The sequence below is a fragment of the Corvus brachyrhynchos genome, unplaced genomic scaffold (genome assembly GCF_000691975.1).
Source record: "Corvus brachyrhynchos isolate BGI_N302 unplaced genomic scaffold, ASM69197v1 scaffold302, whole genome shotgun sequence".
NCBI lineage: Eukaryota > Metazoa > Chordata > Aves > Passeriformes > Corvidae > Corvus > Corvus brachyrhynchos.
In genome coordinates, this window is record NW_008237244.1 from 3,614,185 (window position 1) to 3,636,316 (window position 22,132).

At 35.5% G+C, this 22,132-nt stretch overlaps 1 protein-coding gene across 1 annotated transcript in view; it reads right to left on the reverse strand.

The window, feature by feature from the left end:
• Positions 1-443: 443 nt before the first annotated feature.
• The window catches only part of MTDH (metadherin), a 30,158-nt gene continuing 8,469 nt past the window's right edge, over positions 444-22,132 (reverse strand). Inside the window, exons 5-13 of the mRNA XM_017730290.1 lie at positions 21,778-21,846; positions 19,049-19,300; positions 16,291-16,377; positions 14,372-14,470; positions 12,125-12,249; positions 11,455-11,574; positions 8,918-9,037; positions 4,917-5,073; positions 444-3,296 (exon numbers count right to left, since the gene is read on the reverse strand). Coding sequence (XP_017585779.1) covers positions 3,226-3,296; positions 4,917-5,073; positions 8,918-9,037; positions 11,455-11,574; positions 12,125-12,249; positions 14,372-14,470; positions 16,291-16,377; positions 19,049-19,300; positions 21,778-21,846 — 1,100 coding nt within the window. The 3' untranslated portion in view covers positions 444-3,225. The remainder of the gene's footprint in view (positions 3,297-4,916; positions 5,074-8,917; positions 9,038-11,454; positions 11,575-12,124; positions 12,250-14,371; positions 14,471-16,290; positions 16,378-19,048; positions 19,301-21,777; positions 21,847-22,132) is intronic.

Here is a 22,132-nt window from a genome sequence, read left to right on the forward strand (position 1 = left end):
GTTGCCACATTACCTTCAAGTTAAGAACTATCAGTCACACCAGTAAAATATTTTTAGCAGAATATTTTAAGAAGCAATTAAATTTTCAGGATTTTTTCCCTTCCAGCTACAGCAGAACAATGAAGAAATCTTTCAGTACTGGCCTGAAAAAACAGAACTGCTCATTTTTAATCAGTGGTCACACTGAACACTGAGAAGACTCACAGGTACAAGTGTCTGTGAGAGACCTGCAATTTTTAACAGCTGATATCTTGACTGGCAACCTAGTTTAGTTAAAGGCACAACTATGATTAATAACAGACGAAAATCTGCTTAAACCATGTACTCTGATGTGTGCACTTTTCAAAAGCCTCATTCGCAGGAAAATCCCATGGCTAGGAACTATTAATAGGGCAGTTTCAAATGAGATACAATTCAGTTACAACACAACAGTACTAGCAATATTTCTATAAATTTTGAAATGCTTTTAATATGTACATTCTTTCTTAGTAAATATTAAAGGTAGTGCTCTTCACTTGCACTTTTTTCTTTAGACTTTTAAAAGGGCATCAGAAATACAGTTTTCACCCCCCTCCAAACCAATGCACAGTTACCTTTGTAACAAGCACACATGAATTCTGTACACCTTTCCCTCCCCACAAAAGAAATAAAAATATGCCATGACTATCCAATTACACATCATCACAAGTTTAAATTACACATACAAATAATTCCAGAGTATTTAGAAAAAAACAACATATTGGATTTATGAAACCATTCCATGCATTCAACAACAACAGAAAAAAAACCCAAAGAAAAAAGAAAAAAAATGATTTAAGTTTCTTTAAATGGTGTTTTTTGCTCTATCCAAGTACCAAAGCCTGGATTCAGTGTATCATTAAGACTAACCACTGCTTGAATCATAGAAACATGACAGTACATAGATAACCAAGTTTCTATTTATAGACAATATGATATAGTTACTACCTCTTTAATGAATGTCAAATAAAGCAAGTTTTGCTTTCTAAGACATTGAAACTGCACATGAAGAAAACAGTAAGAGGTGCTGCTAAATAGGTAACAACATTTTGAAAGGAAGGCTATGTATTTAATATGACCCTGCTTCCCAGTAGCAGTTAGTTAGCAGGGTTCCTACGTTTTAGCTAGTTTGTTTCTTTTTCCAGAATGACAAGCTATTTGACTAACCCAGAAATATCACCAATTTCATTTTTAAGAGGAAAAAAAAAGAATTTATGCAGTGAAAGTCCTTGGGGGCAGTCTCTTTCATTACATAAAATCTTTGTATTTTCTATGAAGAGGCTCTTAGCATAACACACAGGTTGAAAACAGATTTCGGACATACATTAAAAACCTGAATTCAAAGGTTATTTTTCAACCTTTACAATGAAGACAAGTAAAATTATAATATTATTTACATGCAAAGGACTCTGCATGATTTCATAATATCCTATTTTCCATGTTTACCTCCAGATACTCATTGAAAAGCTGTAGTTCAGTTCTAAATTTATTTTACATGAATCATGACAAATATCACTCTGAAACATTACTCCCTCCCAGTAAATAAATCAATACTGTCAATATGCTCAATTTATTTTAACAAATCAATTTAGAGTGTCACATTCCTGATATACAGGAGTTAATACCTGTGCAAGTTAGTATCCATTTATTAGGAAAGCTCTCCATTAGCAGGTGCATTTTCAGTACAATTAAACCCAGCTTGCTGCATTATCTGCTCTTGCTTTGCAATAGTGTCCAACTGCAGTTGAGTACAGTAAGAGCATGATTGTTGATGAGTACCACGGGTTATAGCTGTTAACAATTCTGTTTGTGCCACAAAACCGGAAGTCAATCATTTGAAAAGAATCCTGACTCTTTAACTGAACTTACCAGGTGATGTTAATTACCATCCTTATCAAACCAATTTTCATAAAGGCTATTTACAGTGTACATGGCTGAGCATGTACCTTACAGACACAAACACATCTCCAGTTCAATACCACGTCATTACAGTGCCTGAAAATGACAACACATCTTCAATGCCATTTCAATTAACAGTTTCAAGTGGGAAATGGTCTTTATTTTACAACTGCTTTACTTGCATAATTTTTTTTTTTTAATATAAAAACACTAACTCCTGTCCAGAAGTCTAGACACATTCGACATACTACAGGTTAAGGCAGTAAAAAAATGTGTTCCTGATAACTGTTTTTGACAATGTCAATTAAAGCTGTCTGAAGCTACTCCAGTTCTCCAACATATCTCTGAAATCCAAATAATTTATGAGTGAAAAAATCACTTTGCTTTGTTCAGAGTTTTAGTAATACAGACAACAGAATTGGGTATGGCAAGTTAACAAGTGTTAGGGGAAGGAAATGTTTAATTTTAGTTCATTCCATGAGTTTAAAAGTTGAAAGAATACAGGTTTTAGATAGGATTCTGAATCAACCAAGAACCGTAGGGAATGAAGAAGCAAACCAATTTTATGCACATTACTGCATTCTTAAAAATATACTGTTATCTTCAATAATTCAAGTAAGGTAATAGACATTATAAAAAATAACTTCATGAACCATACTCAAGTCTCAAATCACATTCTCAAACTTTTAACCTAAAGCAGTTTTATTGTGTTAACTTCATATAATAAACCGTGAAGGTCTGACTGTACAAATGGTTAATGATTTGCACTTGTGATTCCTGCAATAGCTAGCAGATTTGCTAACCAATTTACTGTAAAGATATGGCAGATTATGTATTTAATCAAAGCACTTTGATTTAGGCATGAAACAAATTCAAATGGTTGACATTCTGTGCTTCTAATGCATCACTCATAAGAGAGGCAAGAAACACCCACTATTGTACAGACGATTATTTTTACAGAAAACCCTTCCTTGAAATTAATCTTTTATCTGCAGCTGTAGATGAGAGTATAATCTGTTGTAAACAGGGCACTGTGTTGTAAAACCAGTTTTTTTTAAATTAAGATCTCTCTCCAAAAGTTGGAAAAACAGACTCTTCAGAATGTCTTTCAAATGTAGCATGTTCAGTTTGCTATATCATAAAGTTACTTTCATTTGATTCCTTTTTAAAGATGTTTGTGTTCACAGCAGTTCTGTTTTTAAAAATTGTTTGAAATTTATATAAAATTCTGTACATGTTCACAAATTATTGCATAAACAGCATAATCTTCATGACAATATTCAGCAACACATGTCCATCTCAGGAAATTCACGTTTCCCTTCTTGCTTTTTTCTTCTTTTTAACTTGTTTGGGGGATTCCCAGCTTTCTTCAGACTTTGCTAAAAACCAAAAATAATTATAGTGTTAGGACTGAGAACATTTACACAGAATTTACTTTAAAAATCCTGGATAATACACGCTGTATTATTACGAAGTGATTCAGAATAATCAAGGAGAAGTTCTATTCACCTGCTTCTCCCAAATAATTTAATTTGAAATGCCTCTAAAACCAACACTTGCCAATTTCATCCTACTTTTTCACCCCACAAACACAAAGAGTGATACACATCAAAGGTCATTCATTTTGCAAATGTTACTATTTATTCTAGAGTCATTGTTATTTTCTGGCCTACTAGAAAAAATGTACACATACACAATTGACATTAAATGCTCACTTTTACCAGATTACAGTTATTAACCACTACATACGTGACATGTCAGAAGAATATTTTTAAAAGTAATGAACTATGTAAAGATGTGGTTACATGGAATCCATAATCCAATAGAGAAGCACTATGTTCTTAATAAAACAGACTGCCTTAAAACAGGCTGGCTGCCCGAAGTGATAGAACACGCAAAGTATTGTATATACTGAACCTAAGAGATGTTCTTTCAATTGCTGAGGCATGAATCAATCACAAAAGATTTCATATTTTAGAACCAGAACAAAAAGTCGTAAGTTGATGCATTGCCTTGAAAGATTCCATTGTTTCATGTATTCAAAACCAAGAAGCCAATTAATGCAGCTGAATGAGACTTTATAAAGTCATCATGTTTTCTTCTGCAGTCATTAAAAACTCATTTAGTACTTCAACACTTAGCCAGCAGCTTATTACAGATTGTCAGTATTTATTAATTTTGTTAAAGAATCTGAACTAAAACAACTTTTTTTTTTTTTTCAAGCAATGTCTTTCATATCCTGACTTCCCTTCTAAATTTCCTGTTTTACTGTGTGAGTACTTTTGCAAGTACTCAAATGCTTGTGAGTACAAACACTTTTGTCAAGTGCAACAGAGGGTACATTTGATGTTTTTGGGCACAGCATATTTTCAAAAAACAATATACCTGCAGCAGTTAAGCCTGATCTATGTGCCGGCAGAATACAAAAAGGAGTCCATCACCCAAAACCTTTCTACTCCTAAATAAGCAACTGTTTTCCTCTACGATTACATGGAAGCATATGGAAAAAGATGCTAATGAGCTAAATTGAGAAATCAAAAGACCTCAGTGGGCTGAAAATAGAATTTTTTGTATTTTTTCCCAAACTTCTGGTAGCTAAATATTCCGTCAACTGCAATGTCAGTAACCATCTGCTCTCCACTGAAGACTTGCAAGCAGCCCTTTGAAACAATGTTGGCAGAACTCCTTAGTCACAGCATGGAACTCCAGTCCCAATGGTGATGAGTACATTCAAATGTCTGTTAAGGACTGGACAAGCCCAACAGACATTTTCAGTGATCCAAGCATATGAAGCCAATTTTTCCTCACAATGAAAATAAATATATCAAGGTGCTTTTAACTTTAAGGAAGTTAAAAATATGGCAAGATGTATAAGTAAGAGAAGTATCTGATATAGCACTTCAAACTCAAACCCCAGGGCAAAGCATTCTGACTATGCTCTATGGGGAAAAAGTACATCCTGAATTCACAGAAATAAAACTGTACTGAGAGATACTTACTCTGTGGAGGAGGCACACTGTTTTGCTTAATATTGGGACTAGAAACATCTGTCTCTTGCAGCATCTGTGGCACTTGGGAAGCAATCTTGTCAGAATTGCTTTCTGATACAATTACAGATGGCTCAGTGGAAACAGCAAGCGAAGGAGCCTCCTCAGACTATTTGAGAAACAAAAAAAAAAAGTTTCCAAAAGTTTTGTTAAGTAATACAAAAGTAAAAACTCTTATATGGTGTTATTTTGGCAATATACTTAGCAGCTGCTGAGAAGACGGCATTGAAAAATTGAACCAGTATTAAAATCCTTAAAAATTTTAAACTGAGCCTGTAATACTATGACTGCCATCTAGTGCCAAAATTTTTAATTGCATACAAGCAAAGATAAATGACACAAATTAATTCTTAAAATACAGCACATGCAAAGAAACCGCTCTATAAATCACCAAGACCCTAAAAAGATTCTAGAGTATTCAACAGAGATGTAAAACAGTGACACATATGCATTTGGTTGCAAGGCAAGCAGGCAAGTTACACAGGACCAAACAGGTAACTCAAAATCCAAACAAATCAAACAAAAAGCATCTCCAGTCATTCCTAGAAACTGCTCAAAACACTCTGCTTATAGTAGAACAATAAATATTGGCGAGAGCAGTCAGCAAGTATTTCAATGGAAATTACTGCAGAAATAACTGCCAAGTAAAAAGGTACTTGCAGTATTTTTCAATTATCTAGTCAATTTTGAAGGTTCCCACAATAGAGATGCTGGTGAGTAGCACTTACTGTAATTAAAATTACAGCAAAACAGAAAACAAACCATTTTGACATTCCAATAGGGAAGTTAGAACATAAAAACCTTAAGATCCCGCAGCAAGTCACCAAATGACAAAAGGCTTCAAAAATGAATGCATTAGAACACAGTGTCTCAGCCAAGCAATAAACCCCAAACTAAAAGATGTTATTAAGAAATCATAGCTGCAGTTGTGTCACAACAGCCAAGAACCTGGAACTATGAAAACCAGATAGTGAAGTCTACATCCCTGGATACAGATGTACAAGTCACCAGTTTGTACTGCTTCCATCACTATAATGTAAGCATCTCAAAAATTCAGTCAGAACATTCAAGAGAGCAAAAAGATACAAATTTCTTCTTTAATCATATCATACTAAGAAAGAAATTAAACAGCTTTAATTGAAAAAACCCAACACATGAATTTAAAGGACAGCAGTTCTCTAACCTTTCATGAATAGTTTGCTGTGCCCTTACACATCAACTGAAACAAGTTTAGTATCTATAATTGCAGTTATTTCTCTCAATCTACTGAAAAATCAGTAATCTCAAATATTTTTTTATACATCAACCATGCTGATAAAATGAACTCCCATCTTACAGGAATTCCAAGCTTAGCTGATTCCAGTGTTGTCTAATAGTTAGCAATCATCAGCTACATAGGTAAGTGAAACTGGCAAACTGAAATGTGATTTCTAAAATAAAAGGAGGACATAACGCTTCTAGTGCAAGGTAATCAATTCAGGTTAACTATTGGTATCATAGTTTTGTTAGGACAGTCACACTTCACCAGCAGGTAAAGCAACTCAATTAAGATTTTAACAGGTCAGCTGTCTCAGGTTCACTAAGAAACATGTTGCAGCTTGCACATTACAGCATGCACTATTACTGCAAATGTAACGATACAAATACATACAGCACTATCTGGACATTTTTCCAAATACTTCTGTCTAAATTTTGGATACAGGAAAGCGGGTAGTGATGTCAAACACTAAAAATTGGGTACTACGCTTTGCTAGGATATTCTCTGCTAACAAATTCATTCAGAAAGGAGGCCTGGAACAATGAATACAGCCTATTTCATAATATAAAGTTATATACATAATTCCATGATTCAGTAATGAAGTAGTGACTTGTCAAACTGTTACTTCTCTTTCCAAGTATCTCTCTTCATTTAAAACTCGTGCCTGCTGATAACATGCAAAAGGTTTCAATGCAGGCCAATGTGTAGCAGACATCATCACCAGATAGTGTGACGTGAAACACAAGGTTAGAGCTGTTTCTGATATTTATGAGGATATACTGATAATAACTTGTTCGTACTCAGTTTATTTTTCCCTATACTTCATTCTCATGTTTTGGAGCATTTGCTTAAGACTAGATTACCTGTCTTGGAAACTCAAGTCATCCATTTCACACATCAGTCACAGACTGTTTCTAAAACTTTTTACAACAGCCAAGTCAAACAATATTCGAAGGCATCTTTGCATGCGTGAAATTACAATGAAGCCAAATCTGTTGTCAAGGAGATTTGATAAAGACTGACAGACCATCTGCACTGCCAGATACAACAATTCACAAGTTGTCCTTTATCAACTCCAGTTCCAGAGAATGTTAGTAATAGTTTTGTTTGCCCTTTGCCCCCCACACCAAGTTTAAAACAGAATATGTCTTGTTTCACCAAGAAACAAGTGTGTTACCACTTACACAGCTATACATAGACATGTATACAAACAGACTGAATTTAAGATTCAAGAGTAACAGAAACCCTCAAGCCCCTCAAAAATGGTGCAGTGTAGGTCTACATAAGATGCTGATGCCATCAAATCACCTAGGAAGTTGAGTATGACTATAAACAGTAAAGCACTGAGCAAATTCTACTGAAGCTGAGCTTGTATTTTGGCAGTGCTGGCAACTTGTGAGGGAAAAAAAAAATTTAACTGCAAATATTTTTCAAATCAATTTACATTTCCGAACAGCAAAAGCTATAGTCTTCTAGGACGCACCATTACACCTTTTTCTAGAAGTCAAAAAACCCCCACCTTGATGTCACAATCCAAGTTTTCTGTCTACACATATTCAACTAAAGCCTCTAAAATAAAACAACGTATTTGCTTTTAAGTTTTTTAAGAAAACCTCACACTGCCAGGAATAAAGCCACTTGCATACACAGGCAGATGTCTTTTCAAATACAGCTTCAAAAAAACCACCACAAAAACCACCAATACACTAGTCAGATAGAATGGGCAGCTGTTGCCAACTTTGATTAAAGGCTGAACTGATCTAAACTAATCAGTTATAGGCAAAACCTGTAGTAAAGCTCTACTTTGATGTAGGGCATTTAAAGCAAGTCTTAAGTATGTCTGAATGAGCTTTTCAAGACATTCCCAACACACTTCTGTACTTTTTATTTGGCAACCTGCAGCCTCTTGTGAAAGATTTCATTCTAATGCTTTCATTTGACTCTTAATACCTCAGTATTTTTATGAAACTAATGCTCAGCAATTAAAAATTAAAACTCAGTATTCTGACATATACTCTCTGGTACCAAATTGCTGTGTCACTAGTATTGTTCACTCTTCACGGAAATAAAAAACAAAAATCAAAGCCACTAGAAATACTAAATATTCTACACCTTCCTAGAATGTGATGCATTGTAGGGTAGCAGTACCTAAGAAAGCTGCAATTTGGAGAAAGACTGAAAGAGAATTTGTAGAATATGTTTCAACTGTGAGCTGAAGCAAACAGTTTGTGAATTGGTTCAAATAAAACCTTTTCTTATTCAGTCATTAAGCTCAGTACAGCTATCAAAAATCAATTTCAGACTGCATTTAACTCAGAATATATTTAGTAGCACTTCACTCTGTTGCAACATAACAGCAGAATATGCTACCAGTCTTGTGCTCAAACCTGTTAGTTCTTAGGTTTCTACATTTCGAAGTTTTAAACCATTGCTTGAATATTCAAACAAGAAAGTAACTTGCCAGTAAAGAAACTGGCTACCGATTTGGAAGATAGTGCTTTTCAGAGTAGACATACTTTTTAAAACTTGAAACTGACGTCTACCTAAAATTCAACTGCTCAATTACCTTTATATTCATAAACATACAGCCTGAAAGAGTATTCTTACCGTAATATTATCTACACAAATTAATGTTTCAAACTACTTGAGCACTTCTAAATCAAATTGTAACATATATCAAATTTGGCATCCCTACCTTAGCTGGTTCACTAGTACTTATGGTCTTCAAAGAAAAAGCTCTTTCCTGCTGTGGTTGAACTTTTGAGGTATCCACCTGAAATTCCTCTCCAGCTTCTCTATCCAGTTCTTCAGCATCCTACAAAAAGGGGAGTGGGGAAAAAAAAGAAGAGTCTCTGTCAAGTTCTGACTCTTCTGCCCTGTGAATGAATTTTGTTGCCATAATCAGCTTCCATAACTAAGAAAATCTATCATAAAGAACAACTGAAGTAGTGGGCTCATACCAGCCTATGCTAACACTCACAGTTTATAGAACAACATAACAAAAAAATACCCACAGAACCCAATAAAGCCCAGAAAGCAGGACTTTTCATGTAATTTACTAACAAAAATCCCAATCTCAGAATGAACTGCACTTCACACTCCTGTTAAATTATAAGAATATGAATTTAAACTGAATTAACTCTAAACACTTTGCAAAAGTATCACAACGACACTTGACTGCTCTCGATTCTGCGCTTTGTTACAAGTTTTAAAATGCAAGCTCTGTATATTAACCTGTATAGTTTTCTATCACTATTATGCTTTAATATTTTTGCAACCCAGTTTTGTCTGCCATAATGCTTGTAAAATAAACCTCAGTAGAGAAACTGAAAATATATCCAAAGTATCCAAGAGTCTCAACCTTTACTCCTTAGACCATATAATAGTGGAAACTTTTAATTTTAAATATAGAGTTGGAGTAGTTACACTTGTTTGTGGCACTAGAAGAATCCTGTGGTAGTGAAGAGGTCCCTGAGTTTAAACTGGAAACATTGTTCCTTCACTTATTACCACTGGAATCTTATGAAAATGTAGTCACAGCCCAAGTCTGTTGATTCTTGACAGGAAGGAACACATACTGGCTTACTCCAAGGTCCTCAGTTAGTTTCTACTGCCTTGACAAATACTGAAGTCAACAAATGAGAGTGAACGTTTAAGTATAATCAATGAGAAAGATGAAGATGTTTAAATGAACATGTTCCATTTTCAGAGGATAAATATACAAATTTTAAATGAGTTTGAAATAGCACTGGTAAGTTAAATGACTAAACTGTTATAACAAGGGTAACTTCTGTGATGTATTAGCAGTTCAGTCAGCTCCTAGGAAGCAAAATTCCCAATTTTACATAAAAATTTAATACAGATAAAGTCTTATGTGTAAACTGATGACTTCACAGACTGATGGACTGAAAGAAAAAGTAACAAAATTGGAACGGTTGGAGACCAATGACTAGAATAAACAAATCTGATTACATTAATATAGGAAGTAGGACTCTACTTGACATACATAATTTCAAAGACAGCTCACAAGCAATGGAAAAAGAAATTCAGAATGCCCTCACTGACCTTAAAATTCATGTAGGACACTCACAAACACCTGTTAACCACAACCTATTAACCTTAACTTACACTTAAGAGTCACAGCAGAGAGCAGAATGGATTTCAATTACAAAAAAGCTGCAGCCCTAGTGTTCCCAGATTGAATTTGCCTCTAAAGAAACAAGAGAAATCAGCAGAAGCTCCACCTCCAAACAGACAATTTGAAAATAAAATTTCATCTAACAGGAATTCAATGTTTTAGAATTCTTAATAAACTGAAAATGTGATAACCATAAAAGCAAATCCAAAGCAAGTATGACTGAAGTTTTTGCTTTCCCTCCCCAATTCATCTAGTCAGATTCCACGGAACATTGGTTATTTTGTAAAGAATGTAAACTATGAATGGCTGTCACTATAAGCACAAGCAGGATGCATTCTAATCATCAGCTATTAAAAGCTTTCTCCCATTAGGAAAGTACTTGTTTTCATCTATTCAAACATGATTCAATTGCCATGTGAAGTGCAATCTGCTGTTGCTATTTTTACAAATCTTTTTCAATGTAATTCTTCAAAAGCTATTCAAGTAGCACAGAAAACTCCAACCATCCTCAGTTTGAAAATATTCTTTCCCTCATTGAAATCTGACTCTCAGAGTAGCCCCATCAACTGAGTTTGAAGGATTAGGACTTACTATTTCACATAAATCAAATTAAAACAGTACTTCAGAAAACTATTATATTCTCACACAATTGTACTTGAAGACAGCTTAAGAGAAAACTTCAATTTCTTTCATTTTCCTAACTAGCTATATTCACCAAGACAGCTGTCTTTCAAAGGGCATGAGGAGAAGGATTCCCATGCAGAGCAGAGATCCTCCTGGAAGCATCCCTACAGTACAGAATCCTGATTTGATAGAAAATAAATAATTCAGGATACATACTTTCCATGTATTTCATGCTGTTCATAATAAATCCAGCAAAACCACAAGTTATCCCATGTTCGACTTGTGAAGACAACAAATTAAGGAAATACCAGTAAAATAAGAATTTAACTCTTGAGAAACAAGAGTAGACAATCCAAATCTGTAAAGAAATTAATTTCCCAAAAATAATTTTTGTTCAAGATGCTAATATTCAAAGATAAGGCAATTTTATGAATTCCTTGCAAGTGCCTTTTAAACCATCCAGATTTTACCTGTGCAGGAGAGTTAGCTTCTTCACCCTGCTTCTTCTTTTTCTTCTTCTTTTTCTTGGATTTGCCACCTGTAGAACTCTGAAGAATTTGCTCTGCTTTTTCTCTTTCATTATCTGAAATCTTCATACAGGAACAGAAGGTATTTAGCATTTAAAATGACAATGAAACATACCTTCTATAGACTAAACAAATTAATAGCTATAAGAAATTGCATATACAAGTGTAAATGAACAGTCTTATCTGTTCAGTTCATTTTAGAAAGACCACATTCTTTACATGCTATCTGGTAATACAAGTAGAGGAGATGGGAATGGAAGAGGCAACAGAGCACCAGGCACTAGTGGAATGGAAATGCTGTTTTTCATACTGAGAATTAAATACTGTCAAGAAGTATTTATAAAAACAGATCTAAATCCTCTAAGTCTATACTGACAAGGTGATTCTTGTAATTATGGCAAGACAGAAAGGTTTAACATGGAGCTAAGTGACTTCTCTCTTCTCAGTAACATTCAGCGTTTTCTTTCTCTGTGTACAGAGCAAACAATTGTGCTACTCTTATCAGTGTAACAGCGATGAGAGATTACCTTTATCATTACCCTTTAAGTTACTTTAACAAATGGCAGTGGTAAGGACAAAGTCTTGCAGCTAAGGACAAAATACCACCTTTTACCTTCTGAGTATCAGATCTCTCTTCACGCTGAGGAACAGAAGCAATTTTTTCTTCATCTACCCAGTTTCCCCACTCTTCTGCTGGTGCATTCCAATCAGAGCTTGGATCAGCTGAAGAAAGTCCATCTACAAAGATTAAAAGGTTTTTTCAGGAATATTGCCTTACTCTACAGGTGCTCTTTTCCAATTTAAAAATGTAAAAAACCCCCGATGCATAACCCACTTCTTGATCTCAAGATATAAATACTAATTTCCTGTACTTCTGGGAAAAAAAAGATGAAGAAAGACTTCATCAATAAGTGGAGGACTTTGTAAAGTAATGAGTACGACAGTGATTTTACGGAGCCTAATCACGGCAGCAGCTAGCTAGATGCAATTGCTTCAAGATATTTTTCTAAACTGTGTGAAGAGATACAAATTTAAGAGTTGCTCTCCATCTTAAACTGTTCTCTAGATTTTCTTCCTAGTTTGTGAAAAAATTAGGATGAACTGTAACACAGATCAATCTTACCTTAGTAAGATTCCATTACAAGTGATATATCTTAAACTGTAAATCTTACTGACTCAAGAGTCATCCTATAACACTGGCATTTTTAATTTTTTTAATAATCTTTTTTTCTTAAGTCCATACTGTATTTTACTATTGTTCATTTATGATGGAATGACAGGCTTAGAGTCAGATAAAAATTAAAAATATCTGAAAGGAATAACTAAGCCTAAGACTTTCTTAGTAGAAAGTTACAACAAGCTGATTTTAAAAGAGAACACGTTGTAAAAGATTGCATTTTCATTTCACATTTATATTAACATCACAAATATTTCTCCCGCCCGCCCCCGATCCCCAGTCTATACCAAACTGAAGAACCAAACTTGGTCTGCCAACTATGGTGAGATTCAATTTAAACAACTGAAAATAAAGTCAAAATAAAAAGCAGTAACAAACCCAATTAAATTTACTGGCAAAAATTATGAAGCCAAAAATACACTAAGATCTTAAGATTAGTTGGAATATTTAGAACAATTAGAAACTTTCCTAATAAAAATATTATCTTAATTACAACTATTCCAGATGCTAAAATTTAGTGATTTGAAAAAAAAAAAAAAATTACTCAACACTTTTCAGTTTATTTACTGCCTTCTCATTAGTTGCTTAAGAAAAAAAAAAATCTATTCTTAGTAATAATAAAATTTAGTAGTATTTGTACATCCACTTAATTTCCTTGTCCTGATCCTGAAAAAGCAGTAAGGTGTATCTGTGTATCTCACTGGATAAACTTGCATTTGCCCACTTCTGTTAGTGTACCATAGTTGACAACTATGACGAAATTCTATTAACAGATGCCACAGCCGTAAACATTCTACGCTCAGTTATGTGAATCAATTATGCTTTGGATAAAATGTAAAACCAATGACTTTCAAATGGTTAACTGAAATGTGCTTCCCTTATCCTTAAACAGAAAAAACACAAAAGGTAAGTTTAAAAATTATCTGGTATCAGAGCAGTCATGCCAACAGTGGTGAAGTCAAGGCCTACATCAATCTCTTCCACTTTTGCAGTCATTTAACTGCAAGAAGTGGTTCTTAGAGAGAAGGTAGCATGCATGGCTGCTTTTGTCAACTTCTGGAACAATTTTTCAGGTCAATGCCCTAATGAGATGCACTACACATTTTTATAAACAGGGAGGAGAAAGTGGGGAGTAAACACCAACTTTACTGTAACTCCCAAGCAATTTCAGTTATTTCTATCCTGTACATGCTTCCTAGATATGTAAGAACTTCCTACAATTCCTCATTTGCTAAATGAGAAAAGTTAGATTAAATACAAGAGTCTGATGTCACCTTAACTTTTCAGTAAGGTACAAACATGTAGAAACAAACTCTGACTCAAATTCAATTTACTAAATACATATTTTGCTGACTTGCAGTAGATTTTTCTCATCACTTGCAGCAAGACGGTTTTATTACAAAGATTTTTCCAGCAAAAGCCAGAATTACCTTAAAATGCATGAGCTTTCTCACTTCTGAGTTTGAATATCCAAATATTTTTCCTAAAATTTAACCATTTTCTATCAGAATTTGTCAAAATACTTCTAATTCCTTTGAACTGTCCGTTAGTTTTACAGAAGTCAAACATTCCAGGTTTTTTCTCAGATACCCACCACTGCCTAATACAAGTAGCTAGTATAAATAACTACACTTCAATAGTAATTAACAACATTTTGTTAATGAACATTTTAGAGGAACATACTTAACCCAGACCATTCATCATCAACAGGGGGTTGAGCATGACTTAAATCCCACTGAAAATCAGAAGTACCAGCCTGAGAAACTGATTCACTGTTGGATCCTGAAAGGGAATAAATAAAATTGTACTTGTAAGTTGGCAAGCTTCCTGAAGTTTTCTTGGGGAAACAAATCCAATCAAAGTAGGAAAGGAAGACAAGAGGCTCAAAGAAAAATGTCAGATTCTAAGGACTGCAGAGGACAGGAAAACTAGTAGGCTCTTGTGCATGAGGTATATTCAGAAAACAAGGAAGCTGAAGAAGAAAGACAAAATAAAGTCATGAGAAGAACATAGAAAGAGATAAAGGTGAGTAAAAGCAGTCTCCTCAAACTGAAAAACACATTTTATGGGTAATAAAATTGTTACTCTGTATCAATAAGATCTCTTACAGGGAGAAATTTAAAAGAAAAGATCACTTGAAAGAAACCTCTTTAATTACATTGCAGATCAAACAATTAAATTATACATTACTAAGAATCCAATTCTCATTTAAAGCAAAAGTTTTCAAGAACATAAAAGCAGCAGGATGAACAACAGTAAGGCCGATACCATCATGATAGCAGAAGGTGGTACACATCTAACATAACTGTTTTCAGAAAAATATACAACAAACAAAACCATTTCATAAAAAAGTAAACCAAACAAAAGCTTAATTGTAAGCATGAAATAAATTAATATTTTACTATATGATAAGACTTCTGAAATTCAGTTTGAATAGTTCTGGGTCTCTATTTTACATACACCTCTGCAAAAGATACCTCAGACGACAGAAACATGGACATGTTCTGATTTCTTTTGCAGTCACTTTGCATTACAATGTTGTTGGCTAAGGTGCATCAAAGACAACAATACACTTCACTTTTTCATATTTCTCTTGAAGTCGAAATGGTGGCATTACAGCTGAATCTTAGCTCAGTCTGCCATTCTACTTTATTTAATAAACTTTCCTAAGTTTTAGTTTAGAGACTGAACTTGGATTCAGGTGGCTGCTTGGGATTTTTGTTTTTTTTTAATTAAAATTCTCTGTCCAATTAAGATGCTGGACACTAAGCCTGAGTTCAACAGTTAAAAGCCTGTAAACTGCAATACAAGCAAATACAGCCTAAGTGCATAAGCACTTGGTCAGCTACTTCGGAAAAGAAAACTGACATGCCAAGCTCATGGCGTAAGCAAGCAAGAGCAGAAAACCTGACATATGACCCTTTTAATGAATAATAAATCATTGTAGGACTTATGTTAGTTGTTTAACACACAGGATTTATTATGAAGCCAGGTTTGTACTCTAGCAATTTCACCCTTCAAAAAAGAAAACCCCAGAGCTCAGCATTTCCATTTGTCATACAGAAAAAAGACTCAAGACTTCAAATCCTGCCTATGGAACATATTTTCAAAGTAGTGATTCAGTTCCTTGATAGGGAAAAACTCAATCATCAAAAAACAAACCTCCCAGAAGACTGGGATAAATGGGCTTTCCTAGAAAGAAATCTTCAGATCTCTAACTTGAAACATTGCAGTGCTGAACAATCTCTTATGCCCATTGTTTAGACTTAACACACAAACAGGAAAGCTAAATAAGAAATCACTGAATCATAGAATGATTTGGGTTAGAACATACCTTAAAGATCATCTCATTCCAACCCCCTCTACTTCCAAACCTTCTAACTAATATTCTGTGAATGCTCTAGTTTTTGATTATCAACTTAAAACAGTTACTTTACTGCATAATTTCAGTGTAACAAATAGCTTTTAAAGTGTCTTCCACCTCTTTACAGCACTATTTTCAAAGAAAAGTGAGAAAATGCATATTAGTAACACTTTGCAAACTCTACTCCACCTGGTGGAATAGAAGAGAGTGGAAAAAACCTTTGGAAAGGCACACATACCAGAAACTCCAGGAGTTAATCCAAATGAGGAGAAAGAAGTAGAATTCTGTTCAGAGGTATTAATCCTTGCATCCACATTCCAAGCAGCTGTGGGGGAAGGGGAGGGAAAAAAATAAAAAGAACTTCACACACTGCTGGCAGTGTTGAAAATTTAGCTATTTAATTATGAATCAGATCAGAAAAACAGTGGCTAAACCAGCCATGATGACATTTCACACAACTGAGGGCATTAATCAGTGCTGACAGAGATGTGACTTTATGAATACATAGCCTGAAACAATTTTCAAGCTTTCCAAGATCATCTTCCCTTTACAGCCTTTTCTATATATAAACTTCTCACAAAAGAAAAGTGAATTGTTTTTTGAGCCCCGTACTATTATATCTCCCATTACTGCAGTCATTAAGTTTTGACAAGTACACGTAGATGGAACACATCTTGGAGTAAATTATATATATAGGTTAAAGAACGGAATTCAAAAATTCAGAACAAATTTTGGCAAATAGGAGATACTGCTTAAAAATGAAGACATACTTGACTGTTCAATGTAGGGCAGAAAATACGCAGAAATAGCCAGTAAAAACTACTAGCGGCTTTTATTTAGAATTACATTTACTTAATTGGGGGAGAAGGGGCTAAAAACTGGACAGGTATTCCAGATGTTGTCCAAAAAGCAGATAGTCACTACCCCACAATTTACTGACTCCTGTGTTAATGCATCCCAGCATACTATTGGTGTCCTTTGCAGCTAGGATCTACGGCTGGCTCATGTCCAACTTGGTGCCCACTAAGACTCCTTACTCACAAAGCTGCAATCCAGGCAGTCAATATCCAGGTAGGGTTGCTTCCAACCCAGATTCAGCACTTGACATTTGTCCTCACTGAACTTCCTCGGGTTCCTGTTGGCCCATTACTCCCATCAGGTTTAGGTCCTTCTGGATGGGATCCCTGACCTAGACTGTTTCAACTGATTCCTGCCTCCACATTTAAGTTTGCTGTAATCTGGAAATGGGATGTGAATGACATGGTTGCTTCCTCCAGGTCACTTACAAAGATGATAAATAGGACAGTTCTAAGTACAGCCCTGTGATATCCCCTTGTTACCAGCCTCCAGGGAGAGTAGGACTTACTAACCATTACCTTTGGCCTGACCAGTTTTTCAACTGTTCTAGTTTGGATACAACAACACTGTGAGAGACAGTGTTGAAAGCATCAGTCAAGTCATCATGAAAGACTTTCACTGCTCTCCTTCACCCCCAAAATTAGTAATTTTATGAGAAGCAAAGCAGCCTGGTCAGACATGATGTATCCTCAGTAAAAAAACCAAAAAAAAAGCTGGTCACAGTCACTAAGAACTGCCTTATTAGAATATATAGCAGAACACATCTAGCCAGAACATGAAAAAAGCCCTTTGCTTCTACTTGGCAACAGTAAAGCTTCCAAGGGTATATCAGATCCAGCCTCAGGAACTCCATTTCAAGATATGCCAGAGAAATAAAACAAGGTCTAGATTTGTGCAGATTATGGCTGGGGTAGGGTTGTGTTTTGGATTTATGCTGAAAGCAGGGTGGATAATACAGGGATATTTTTGGTTTTGCTGAGTAGTGCTCCCATAGAGTCAAGGCCTTTTCCGCTTCTTGTATCCATGGCAGCAAAGCAGCTGGGGCTTGTCTTCCCAACAAAAAGTTGGAAAGAGACACAGACTGGACAGCTGACCCCATCTGGCCAAAGGAATATTCCCTACCACGTGGCATCATACTCAGTATATAAAGTGGGTGAAGAAGGAGGAAGGGAAGGACATTTGGAGTTATGGTGTTTTGTTTTCACAAGTCACCATTACATGTGATGGAGCCCTACTCCCCTGGAGACGGCTGAGCACCTGCTTGCCCATGGGAAGTAGAGAATTATTTCCTTGCTTTGCTTGCAGGCATGGCTTTTGCTTTCCCTATTAAACTGTCCTTATGTCAACCCATGAGTTTTCCAGCTTTTATCCTTCTGATTGCCTCCCCCATCCTGCTGGTGGGAGAGTGAGCCAGTGGCTGCAAGGGGCTTGGCTGCTGGCTGGGGTTAAGACACGACAAGACTAAAGTAACACTGCTGACTACAAAGGAACACTGCCTTCCACAAGAGATGAGGATTACTTAGACTGAACAGTGGGAAGGGCCATGTTACAGCATTTAATAGTAAGTTGATGATTGTTGTCCAGAAAGAAATCATGAAATCTCTTCTCCATTATCACTGTGGGCAGCACAAGTGACAGAGGCAGAAAATTGTTCTGGATTCTAAAAAACAGTTTCTAATGAGAAAAACAGTGTAACACTAAATGTCACAAATGTTGAACAATCTTTATGCCTGGGGCCTAAAAAATGCCTGCCAAAACCGAACACAGTTGATTTGATCATGTTTGACCAACAGAACAGACTTACAACCTGGGGTTTATGACATTATTTAAAAGAAGTTACACTTTAAAATGGCTTAGTAATCATCTTCAGAACTTTATGAGAGTGATATACAACACTGCATTCCTTCACAGAAATGATTTTATGTTAGACAAACTCAAAAACCCCAGTTATAACTGTACAGAGACATAGATGCTAAGCCATCAGAACTTACAGTAAACAGAAATTCAGTTAACATTTCACTAGACCACATCAAGATTTTTTAAAATATATAAATCTAAAAATATTTCAGAGATCCACTACTAGAAAATACATTTATGTAAAAATGCTTATGTGAAGCAAGTTCTTGAAAATAGCTTACCAATGGGAGTGAACAAAGAACGCTCTTTCCAGGGCCTGCCCACCAGGGTTACACCCCAGTCCTTTCCACTCCCATTAGCATCTCCAGCATCTTGGCCCCAAGCCAATGTCTCAGTCTTCCTCTTCCCAGCTGCAGCTGAAGGAACAGATGTCCATTTCTCCTCCCCTACACCAATCTGTGAGGAGATTTTTACAGACTTCTCATTCCAGCTTCCTCCATTTACTGTATGGCTTTCACTCAATCCCGGAGAAACTTAAATAAAACAACAATGAAAGGATTATTTAAAAGAAGAACTGGATGAAGAATTAAAATATCACTTACATGCACATTCACTTAAAAAACCACCGAATGAACAGCAGCTTTGCTACACCACTGTGATATAGACAGGGCTGCTGCTCTGTCTCAGCTGATTTTCCAGTTCAGATGATATGCACCATCTGCCTACTAACTTGAAGAGTGAGGAAAAACCAGCACCAACTGCACTCTCCTTCCTCATCCTTTTCTTTATAGGGCTGATGTATTGGTGAACCAGTGCCTCTAGAATAAAAAAAGGATGCGGAAAGTGCTTTCAACACTGTCAGCTAATTTCTCTCACAGAGTTTGGTGATGACTTGTGGAAAAGCCCATGAACTAAATGGAGAATATTTTGTTTCATAACTGCATACAGCAGTTCTCCAAGCAGGATGTAGACAAAATTACCAAGTATTAGAAAATACCTCCCAAACACTACACAGGATTTACAAAGAGCATAGCTATCACATTGACCATAGAGTCCCTCGCAGTAAGAGATAAAAATCATAGTAACACTCAATTTGTAAGTAACATATTTTATGTTACACTAAGGTAAAAGACCACAACACTGCAAGAGTCTCTGTTACATGTTACCCTGATGAGAAATTACTAGCCACCGCAAGTTTAATGTATACTTTGAGAAGTCAGAAGTACAGCAGATCATAATAGAAGTTTTTAAAATTTATGTCCCTATAAAATATAGGGGCTAGTGCACCCAGCCTCACTTCCTATATATCACAAACCTTTCCCAAAGTGCTTTGTATATCAAATCCCCTTTCTCTTTTTATATATGCAGTGGAAAAACCAGAAAACCTGCTCTTTTACAAGCAGTTAAGAAATATTTGCATATTACAGGTGTAACACTTAAACAGTAAGCCAAACCCTCATGCACAAGTCAGTATCATATGCCAACAAAAACTACAGATCAAACATTTTATTTTTCAAATGAACTTGTAACTCAGACAGCATGAACATGCCCAATTCGAGCCAGCCTCACTGACACAGAATTAGTTAGGTGAGATATGCCTAGATTTTCTCAGACAAATCAATTCCAAACACAGACATCTGTAAGGTCACCACTGCTGTACAAAGAGCACTGCTCTTTCTCTACAGCACTAGCATTGCTCTTATCAGTTAACTTCCTCCTAGCATAATATGAAGTCTTAGGGAAAGGCAACAAAAGAACACTGAAGAGACAGAAACCAAACTGCAGCTGGTAGAAAAACCTTTCTGCAACTTTGCAAAAAGGCAGCTGAGGTTCTAAAGCAGGAGCTTGATTATTCTCTGTTTATTATACTACTCTCCTGTCAAAAACTTTAACTTCTAAAAGACCAGCAAGTTTTCACTGAATCACAGAAAACTTAAGATTGAAAAGGATCTCTCAAAGTCACCTAGTCCCACCTTCTGTTCAATGCACAGCAAACTTCAAAATTATACTACATTATTGAAGTTCTGGAAACCATAAAGGCTGACTGCCCAGAGATGCTTTGAACTATCTCCTGAAGGGCTTTTTTCCTCATGACCAGTCAGAATTTCTCCTTACTGAAACTTTATTATCTCTTCCTGTCCTCCCATTAGGCTTCTCTCAAGAATACAGCTCCCTTCTTCTGCGCCATGGTACAGGAAGTTTGCACGTGAAGTAACACTCTCAAAAACAGGCAGAAAGGGATTCACTTTCTGGATCGGCATGCTTTTAATAACTTATTTGTTGACTTGCTTATTTACACTAGCTACTTTTCATTAAAGCAACACAGCTAATGTTGGCTGTATGTAAGAAACAACCATCTTGATTTCATTCTGTCAAGCTAGTTCACTTCAAGCATTATTATAGCAGTATCTGTTATTAGAAAACTGCTAAGATTCACTAGTCAAATATTTTAAGTTATGTGTATGACATATGTCAAATATATTCTTTTACAAACATGCATTTATATTTAAGAACTTTCAAAGCAAATGTATCTATGCATGTCAAAGGAGTATGTAAAGAACTGAGTAACTTGTGTATATAACCTGAAACAAATGTAAACAATAATCAGGACTTGTGAGCTCTTTGCAGTTATCTACACCATGGTTTTCTTTGAGCAAATAATTCATTAACACAAATAAGTGAGTAAGTTTGAAAAGCTAGCATAAAGAATTTTTCAGCAGAGCTTAAAAATAAATGTTACTGTTCTGTATATAAAAATTTTTATAATAGATAATCTGTCTGAAAATTCTAGATACTGAATTGTATTTCCACATGTAACCGAGACTGTTTTCAACTTCTTAAGAAATAACTGCAACATAGAAGTGTAACATTTGCCTAGCCAAAAGAGCCAGATGAATAGCTAAGTTTCATATCAGTAACTGCTCAAAATCCTGCACTGACAGTTGCTGCTTTCACTTCTGTAAAATACTTCTCTAGTCACTTACGATGCCCAGTAATGAAAACTTTTTACCTTGTGGAATTGATGACTCCCCCTTTGCAGGTTTAGAGCTGTTAATCTGTGCATTTAGAAGTGCATCACCTAATTAAGAAGAGAAACCAAAGCTAGATGAAGCCTTTTCAAACAGCAACACCCGTAAAAATCTTCTAACAATCCATTACTGATATTTTAAGAAAAGAATATATTAGTACCTCACACAATCCAGAACACGTAAGAACAAAATTAAAATGCTCTATTTTTTATTATTTGTATTTATGTTGCAGACAGAATGAACTCAAAGTGACTTAAGACCCACATACCAAGTAACGGCACATTTCAAAGAACTTTAGCTACTCTCCCAGTGAATGAAGAGCAGAAATCTAAAAGA